Source organism: Homarus americanus, unplaced genomic scaffold, assembly GCF_018991925.1.
Source record: "Homarus americanus isolate GMGI-L3 unplaced genomic scaffold, GMGI_Hamer_2.0 scaffold6317, whole genome shotgun sequence".
Classification (NCBI taxonomy): Eukaryota; Metazoa; Arthropoda; class Malacostraca; order Decapoda; family Nephropidae; genus Homarus; species Homarus americanus.
In genome coordinates this window covers 20319584-20329257 of record NW_024730668.1, presented here as the reverse complement: position 1 = coordinate 20329257, position 9674 = coordinate 20319584, and the positions used below count along the sequence as shown (strand labels likewise).

Genomic DNA, 9674 nt, shown 5'->3' with positions numbered 1-9674 from the left:
GGCCAGACACTGGTGAAATGATAATCCCTTTATTTATCACCAGCATATCAAATATAGTTCATGATAACGAATTTTAAATAGATCGACTTAAAATTACTTAACATAATATTAAGTTTGCGTAATGTTTCCCGGTTGAGTGGTTATTGTTTTGTGTTGTGTTAAATGATAATATTTCCACTTATGTTCGTGGTGTACCTTAACATAGACCATAGTGGTGACAGACACAACACTGGAGGGAGGAGGACTGTGGCTCCATGTGCTGTCTTCCAACCAACTGTACATGTCTAGATTTATTAATTAGAGACACGTCACAGTATTGATTAATGCTGATATTGTTCCTCTTGTCTTAACAGGGGAGAACTTTGTTGGTAGATAATGATACATCAGAAATAGAAGGTGAGTTAACGAGTAGTTTTTTAAAATTTGGGAGCCATATAATTTTATACTCTTAAGTTAGTAATACAAGTTTGTCATTTGAAAGTTAATTAGATTGATTTTAGATTGATTTTATTAGGAATTCGGTAATGGTGGAGGAAATGGTTAAGTTCTTACTTTATACGATCGTCCATTACAGCACGAGAACATGTCACTGGCTGGCTGCTTTTGGCATTCATTTCGCCGTGAGTAGATTGTTGTGCTGCTATTAACATATCTAACCAGAAGGCATTGTTCCAGTTTGTTCATTTTGTCCATAGATATTATTATTATAGAAGAGGCGACATTTACTAGAACCTAACCTAACCTAACCTAACCAAACCAAGCCAAGCCAAGCCAAGCCAAGCCAAGCCAAGCCAACCAAAGAAACCTCTCCAACTTTTCCTAACTTCCTAGTCCCCCGTCATTAAACAGAAAGTACTTAGTCAATCAAGAGTGCACTCATGGTAAAATACCGTAAGTAGGAACTTGGCCAGTCACGGCAAAATATCCACTCCGTACTAAGTACATAAATCGAAATGCCAAATTTTCATTGTTATATTACAGTGCACACTGTTGTAGTTTGTGGAAATATGTTAAAAAACGGATATTTTTAAAATAAATGCTACTTAACATTTGTGGTTATGAAGAACATACCTAACCAACCAAACCAAACAAACCTACCTAACCTTACCTAACTTCCCCGGTATATTAAACAGAAAGATCTTACTATGATATGGTGAAATTTGAGGCATTTTCTGGACGAAAGATGATACATCTGCATCATCTCTATGCAGCCATGGTGGGTTAGTCCTATATATTAACCATTTTTTCCCACAGATGTTCTTATCATTATATTAAGTATTTTAAAAGAGGCTACATGACTACATGTGAGGCATCTCCCAGCTTGTCCCAACTAAGCCTTCAAGCCTTAATTTTAATTCGGCGGCATGTGACCTAAGCTGTTGCGTTACCAGGGATGTAATCACTAATCAACCCCTCTAAGCCTTGCATCATGCCACACTTAGTTCAGCCATCTGCCATTGTTCAAGGTTGGTCCCTCGATCGCTGCTGTTTTTGCATAAATTTATGTTCTGCGGTACTATACATTACTGTACCACAACACAATCTGCCAAGAATAGTGTTAAAGCAGTGTTAAGACATAAAAAATTATATCAGTTATGTATACTGTAGAGTACTGTACATTCAGTACCAAGTAAATGTGAAAGTACCATGTGTTCAGGAGAAAGGACATATTGGAGCACTTTTTCTTTTGTCCTAGTTTAAGACATCATTCTTTGGGTCATTAGACTCACCCTGACAACAGGCAACCTAACATTGCTTCTTCAGGTCAGTATTATGAGACCACTTATCCAACATCCCACCTCCACTGCAAATGAAAGAAGAGCGTATATACATTGGGTGACCTGACATTGGATCAGGTTAGGTCAGTAACATGAGACCCACTAATCCCCTACCTGACCTCCATCGCAAGTGTTAAGACATAAAAAGTGATTACAGTTACAGTACGTATTACATTCAGCAGAGTGAACAGTGTATGCCTACTATAAATAAATAAATAATGGAAGCCCCTCAGAATCGAGTATGGCCGGGCCTAAGGCCACCTAGGCGTGAATTTGTTTAAGGTGTAGAAGCTATCGCCATCACAGCAACCACACCCTGTGTTAACGAGTTGCATGACCCAGTGTCAAGGAATAGTCTGAGAAGACCGGACAACTCGCCAACTGCTCTGGCTAACCATTACCCCTGAACACGTTCCGCAAGAAGACAGCATGTGCTGGTGATTACAGAATATACTGTACACTATTGTACTTGGACAGTGATGTTTGCGTAAATAAATGCAGCTCTTGTGTCTGTCCCTGCAAGATGCGTAGCTTAGACTCTCGGGAAAACTTTCCCCAGTAGAGGGTGGAAAATTCCACTATCCTGGGTTGGGTGAACAGCTCCATTTACACCTTCACGCTCGTGTCTTACATGTACAGGTATATATATATATATATATATATATATATATATATATATATATATATATATATATATATATATAAATTATATAAATAAATATATATATATTTATTTATATAATATATATATATATATATATATATATATATATATATATATTTATATATATATATTATATATATATTCATATATATCTTGATAAAATCACACTGAAAATTTTATCAAGATTTATCTTACCAGTATCCACGCTTTTCACTAGGATTACATGAACATATATATATATATATATATATATATATATATATATATATATATATATATGTATATATATATATATATATATATATATATATATATATATATATATATATATATATATATATAATTTTTTTTTTTTTTTTTTTTTACCAAATTCTGGCCAGATTCATATTGATGTTTTTGCCACGGCAATGATGCAGTGAAACCACTATGTGACTGAAACTGTGCTCTTTCATTAAATAAATTCCAACAAAGACTCAAGTGAATCATCCTTCTGAGATATAATTTAATATTATGATCATCAGTGCTAATGAATGGCTCAGCCACTGATAATTCTGGTTTTGCATTCTACTCAAAATGTTCATATACTGTGATCTGGAATCATTGCAATTCCAACATGATACAGGTTGTACCTCTCTATTCCGGCATTCTGTGGTCCGGAAACTCCCGTGGTTCGGAACGATTTTAGTTTGTCCAATAGGCAGATAGGCAGCTTTTTTTTTTCTTTTTTTTTCTGAATTATAATTATTATTACATGAGTATTAAATTTTTGCCCCTCAGGCCCCAATGTGGGTCAGTGACCTATGCCCGGGTGGGCTAATCCCTGTAAAAAACACAACAACAAGGCCGCGGGAAATTAAGGTTTGTTTACATCCGGCAGTTCGGCTGCTCTCTCTCTCTCTCTGCTTGTCTATACAGAGTACAACATTTAACCCTTCAATATATATGAGCAGTAAATAAGTGTTGCTTTCATATTCTTATGTAGAGTAATGACGATATATTTTCACATGTGCGCACTTACATACGAGCAGTCTCACTTTTTTTTTTACCATTAATGGTTAGCTACTTATATTGTTCCATTTATTAACATTAAATAACATTACAGGTACTTCAAGCAACCATATTCATTTTTTACATTAATTTTACTACAGCTAAACTCAGGGTCTTATTTTTTTCAGTTTTATATGTAGAACCAATCAGTCACTGGTTTCGTAAGCTTTAACATAAACAATGCCGGCAGCGGTCTCGTCTCCTCTAATATTCCACGTATTATTAATAAATTGTATTGTTAATTTTGCACACACGTACATTAATTCAATAAAAACAAATTCAGAAACATTAATTAAAATATATATGAACAGTAAATAAGTGTTGCTTTCATATTCTTATGTAAAGTAATGATGATATGTTTTCACGTGTGCGCATGCGCACTTACATATGTGATCTCTCTTTTTTCTTTACCATTATCGTTAGCTGCTTCTATTGTTCCATTTATTAACATTAAATAACATTACTTAAAACAATCATATTAATTTTACTACAGCTACAACCAAGGTCTTATTTTCTTCAGTTTTATATGTAGAACCAGTCAGTCACTGGTTTTGTAATCAATGAAAACAATGCTGTGTCATTTCCTCATGTGTTTTAATTTTCTACGTATTATTAATGAATTGTATTGCTCATTTTGCACATATAAACATTAATTCAATAAAAAAGACATTCAGTAATAAACAATAATGAATCTTTTGTACATAAGAGAAATGACGCTGTTTACACGATTATGCACGTCGTCTGCACGTTGGCGGGCCGTTCAAACCCGTCGAAATTCAAGTTTCCGCCTTCAAAATTTTTATTTATTTATTTTTTTGTGTGTTCCAATAAAATACGTTAAGAATTAAAAACTCGCGAAATTTGAGAAGCTACTATACGACATTTAACCCTTCAATATGTCTTCAAAGAGACCATGACGCAGAGAAAGTGGAACCCTTCAATATGTCTTCAAAGAGACCATGACGCAGAGAAAGTGGTGCTAGTGCTTCCAGGCATAAGCAAAAGTCACTATCTATCCAGGAAAAGGGTGAATTTCCATGGTCCGGCAATTTCCATGGTCCGGCACCGGTCAGGTCCCGAGGTTGCCGGACTAGAGAGGTACAACCTGTACCACATAAAAAATTGAACCTACTGATGTTTGACTTGAATCAAAGCTTTTCTTTCTGTACCAGTCACATTTTCTGCAGTTATTAAATGTAACCTCTCATTTAGGTGACTTTTAATGATTTTATGACTTTTGCCTTCATGCGAAAAAGGAGAAGCAGCCAGCAAGGCTTTCAATGATGCCCTTTATGCTATGCTTCTGTGACAGTCTGTATTAAATGGTTGTTTCTGTCTGTTAAACATTTTCTCATTATCCAGGAAGAGTACATGAGCTTTATATCTGTAACTGCCAAGTCTGTACTGTATTGTTATATGTCCATGATATACTAAACATAGTTGGGGACAAAATATAATGAATATATTATACTGTAGTTGTACTAAAATACTTTATGATAAAGTAAAATTTGTTTAGGAAGTGTCTATATAAGTATTTAATGTACATTTTCTCCTTTGTTAACAGATGACAGAAATGCAGCAGCACACAAGAATGGTCTTGGAGTTATTAGGTGATAGTCTTATACATTGTATTGCTTAACAAGTGAAACTTGTGATTTTCTCTTATTAGGAGGCATCTAACTTGCAGCAGTTTATGTCTTATATTTTGTTTCATTGGTGAAAGTTAATAGTTGAAACACCATAAGCAAAATTGAATAGATATATAAATTACAATAAAATTACTGTATACTATACTATACAGTAATTGTGATCAAGTGTTGAGTGTGTGTTTCATGACAGTACAGTACTGAGAATTTGTCTCTCAAGATTCCTGACTGCAGAAAAGAATGCATTTTCCTCTACAATTGCATTAAAAACAAAATGATGCCTAGAAGGAAGTCTCTTCAGTGTTCCTTCTCAGAGAAGGAACGCAAAAAGGTTTCTGGATTGGATTGTGATATGGCAATTGATAAGGGAGAGAAGCAACTTAAGCTTGATGACTGTAATGAAAAAACAGCTCTGAAAAATGCGATTAAACAGGACCTAAGCAGTAACAGTAAAGGGACATCTTGTATTTATGTGATAACTGATGAAAAGAAGCAAATTAGGCTTGGTGAGTGTGATGAAAAAACAGCTCTTAAAAATACATTTGAACAGGACCTAAGTAACAGTAAAGGGACTTCTTGTATTTATGTGATAACTAATGAAGGAGAGCAGCAAATTAAGCTCGATGGGTGTGATGAAAAGGCGGCTCTTAAAAACATACTTGAACAGAGCCGAAGCACTTGCACTAAAGGGAAATTTTACAAATGTCCGATATGTAGAGTTAGCTTAACAGATGATACTCGCAAGAGCCACATGGAAACTCATGCTGGAGAGAAATCTTTTGAGTGTGCTGTTTGTCCAAAGAAATTCAAATACAGACATTCTTACTCAAAACATGCTAAAAGTCATGAGGCTTATCCTTTCCGATGTTCAGAGTGTGGATTTATTTTTAGTGACAAAATTAAATTTGATATGCATATGAAGGCTCATACAGAATCCTCTTTTGAATGTGAATTTTGTGGAAAAACAACAAGAGATGAAAGTGACTTAAAACGACACCAACGGATTCATACAGGCGAGAGGCCCTATAAGTGTTTTATTTGTGAGAAGATGTTTCCTGGACTTTGCAACCTCAACAGACACATAAAAATCACACATTCTGAAGAGAGGCCATTTCAATGTAGTGTTTGCTTCAGGAGGTTTAAAGAGAAAGGTGCTCTAAAAAAACACATTCGATTCCATACAGGTGAAGAACTACATCAGTGTTTTGTTTGTGGTAAAAAGTTCATTGAGAAAAGCCATCTTGAGAGACATAGCATGAATCATACAGGAGAAAAACCATTTGAATGTTCAGTGTGTTCAGAAAGATTTAGAGACAAAACAACGCTAAAATGCCATGAGTTCCGTCATACAGGGAAAAAACCGCATGTTTGTCCTATTTGTCAGAAAAAGTTCACCCAGAAAAGTAATCTTGAGAGACACAAACGTATTCATACAGGAGAAAAACCATTTGCATGTCCAGTGTGTGCCAGAGCATTTTCAGATAAGACCTCACTTGAGGGTCACAAACTTATTCATACAGGGGAGAGGCCACATGTTTGTTCAGTTTGTGGAATAAGCTTTACACAAAAGAGCAAACTTAACAGACACATGGATGTTCATACAAAAAAGCCATATAATTGTTCGATGTGCTGTAAGAAGTTTAGAGATAAAACTTATCTCGATATTCATTTGAAAATGCATTCAGAACAGAAATTATTTGTCTGTAATGTGTGTGACAAGGGATTCATCTCGAGTAATGATATGAAAGAGCACATGTTGTTACACCCAGAAGATCAGCCATTTTCTTGTGCAATATGTGATGAAAAATTTACCGTGAAATCCTCCCAAAGAGAGCACATGAGCAGTCATACAGGAGGTAAACCCTTTTCATGTTCAGTTTGTAAAGAAAATTTTACAACAAAGCGTATATTGAAAAGACATTTACTTGCACACCAAACTAGTGAGGTCTATTGTGCAATATGTTCTAAGACATTTTCAGATGAAACAAAACTGGAAAACCACATAAACATTCATACAGGAGAGAAACCCTTTGCATGTTCTTTTTGTAAGGAAACTTTTGCAACCGAAGGAACATTGAAAAGACATTTACGTATACACAAATTTGAGGGGGTTAATTGTTCATTGTGTTCCAAGATATTTTTGAACAAAACAAAACTGGAAAAGCACATGTACAGTCATACTGGAAAGAAACCTTACAAGTGTGCTAAATGCAAGAAACAATTTATCACAATGGTTGGCCTTGAAAAGCACCTGCACAACCATACAGGAGAAAAGCCATATGATTGTTCTGAATGTGGTAAAAGTTTTGTAACTAAGCAAGGACTTGGTAAACACAAGCGTAATAGTCTCCAAAATAGGGCCCGAGAGTGTACACGGTGTAAGAAATTATTTTGCTCTATATCTCTTTTCAAACAACATATGTTAGACCATGGTGAGGAAAGTTGATAAATACAGTACAGTACCTGCTTGGACATTGCATAATGAGGAGAATAATGTCAGTCCAGAATTTGTATTGCCTGAAATGATTTTAGTAATAAGATACAGTCAATAATTAACAAATTTAAGTTGGTCATCCCTAAATGAATTGCAGATGTACAGTAAACCCTTGTTGTTCACAGGGGGATAGGTTCCAAGGAGTTGCCCAAATAGGCAAAACTGCGAATAGCAACTTATACTACCTTAGTGCACTACTGTATACCCATACCAAACAACCGACCAGCTGTGGCAGCACTCATCCCCTCTTTTAACTTATCTACTAATTCATCTTTCTTTGTCAGGGTCATCACTGACTTCTGCCTTTTACATTTCACTCCACTAGCACTGACACTAGGCAGTCTTTCAAGGGCCATTTCACACACAAACACTAAAGTTTTGAGAGTACAACACGAGATGCTGTGTCACAGGCAATGGTTGAGCACAGAGGGAGAGGAGACGCTGCGGGAGCGTGGGGTGACTCGTTGTGCTGTGGGAAAATTTGGCAAGCTAGCCACCATCTACTTCCCGGGAATTGCAAGGGTCTACTGTATATGTATTATATTAAAGGTGGAGACTTGGGACACTTTTCCCCACATTTGACCAGTGTGTTATGGGAAGTTGACAAACAAAACTTGCCATAAAGATGACCTAAGTGTTCTATTTACATGAAGTGTTATATCAGTACTTCAAGTAAAAGTTGATTATCTCAACATCTTAGGACTCGTACAGGAGAGAGCCCTTGTCAGTGTTCTGTACAGTATGTGGCAAGAGTTTTTCTAATACAGGTTGGACCCTGTTAATCCGGGACCCTATAGTCTGGCAACTTCGATGGTTCTGGATGATGTTTGAATCTGGCTGTTGTTAGTTTCTAAGACTGCCACTTGTCCAGTTGCGGGGACCACCAATCGTCCGCCAACATCAACAACATTGTTTATGTGTGCCATATCTCACTTCTAGTGGCTGTTGCCACTATTTTACCTTTATATACTTATAATTTACCCTAAATATGCCTCCTAAGAGACCAGCAAGCAGTGGAAGTGGTTGTAATTTGGCGAAATGTAAGCATGTGACATTAACTATTTTAGAAAAGGTGTCTTTACTGAAGAAATTAGACAGTAGTACATTGGTCAGGGCCTTGTGTGCAGATTATGGTTCATTGATTGTGCCATAGCACTAATACTTTGTCATAAAGAAGTCCAGAAATCCTTGGCTAGATTTTTTGCTGATGTAAGTTGTATTCATACCAATAATAGTACATTTTATTTATTATTTTGCCTTCTTTAACCTCAGTTTCAATGGTTCTGAATTTTCACTAATCTGGAACCGGTCTGGTCTCATGCTTCCCGGATTAGTGAGGTCCAACCTGTACTGTACTTATGTTCCAATAAAGCAGAGCTCTGGTTCATAGTACAGAAGAACTAGTATCTAGCGTAATATACGTACTGTAAATAATGAGCAGAAACGACTAATCTTTGTATACATGTTAACTTGTGTACTTTATGAAATAAAAGATACAGTATACTGTACCTTACAACTAAGGTAACTGAAGAGTCATTTGTTCATTCATATAAGTAAAATTTTATATCACTTATTTTTTGAGAAATGTACAGTACAGGTACTACATTTTAACCTCTTGAGAGATGTGATATGTTTTGGGGAATTTGAGTGTTGTGTTTCAGAAAGTTTAAAGGAAATGTACTTAGAGAAGACATTTGAGAACTTTATACTGTACTGTGCTGGTGAAAAGAAATATGAAATTTACAGTAACACATGACCGTTCATGAAACAGAACACAAAGGAAGATGTGTAAAATTTGTATTGTGATGAAGAAATGGATGACTGCCGATAATTTCAAAAGTTTGGGGGATTTATGTGTGAATGAAAATTTGGTTGAAAATTCTTATATTGAAACTGAGGATGATGATTAGGACAGATATGCAGTATAATATCTATCATTTCATACTGTGCATGTTTATGTAAATGAGATTTACTGTACTGTACTGTACTTTCACATTTCCTGCTCAATTCTCTGACCTGTGCCTTAGGCTTTCTTTTGCCTGTGC

General features: G+C 35.7%; 1 protein-coding gene across 2 annotated transcripts; it reads left to right on the top strand.

Moving 5' to 3' along the window:
- Nucleotides 1-223: 223 nt before the first annotated feature.
- Nucleotides 224-7903, top strand: LOC121867287 (oocyte zinc finger protein XlCOF6-like). 2 transcript variants are annotated; one of them, XM_042367180.1, is made up of 2 exons: nt 224-396; nt 5054-7903. In XM_042367180.1, the coding sequence occupies exon 2, from the start codon at nt 5410-5412 to the stop codon at nt 7579-7581; it is 2172 nt and encodes a 723-aa protein (XP_042223114.1). In that variant the 5' UTR covers nt 224-396; nt 5054-5409; the 3' UTR covers nt 7582-7903. The 2 variants fall into 2 exon arrangements, with proteins under 2 accessions (XP_042223114.1, XP_042223115.1); XM_042367181.1 differs by lacking the exon at nt 224-396 and adding an exon at nt 568-620.
- The last annotated feature ends 1771 nt before the right edge of the window (nt 7904-9674 follow it).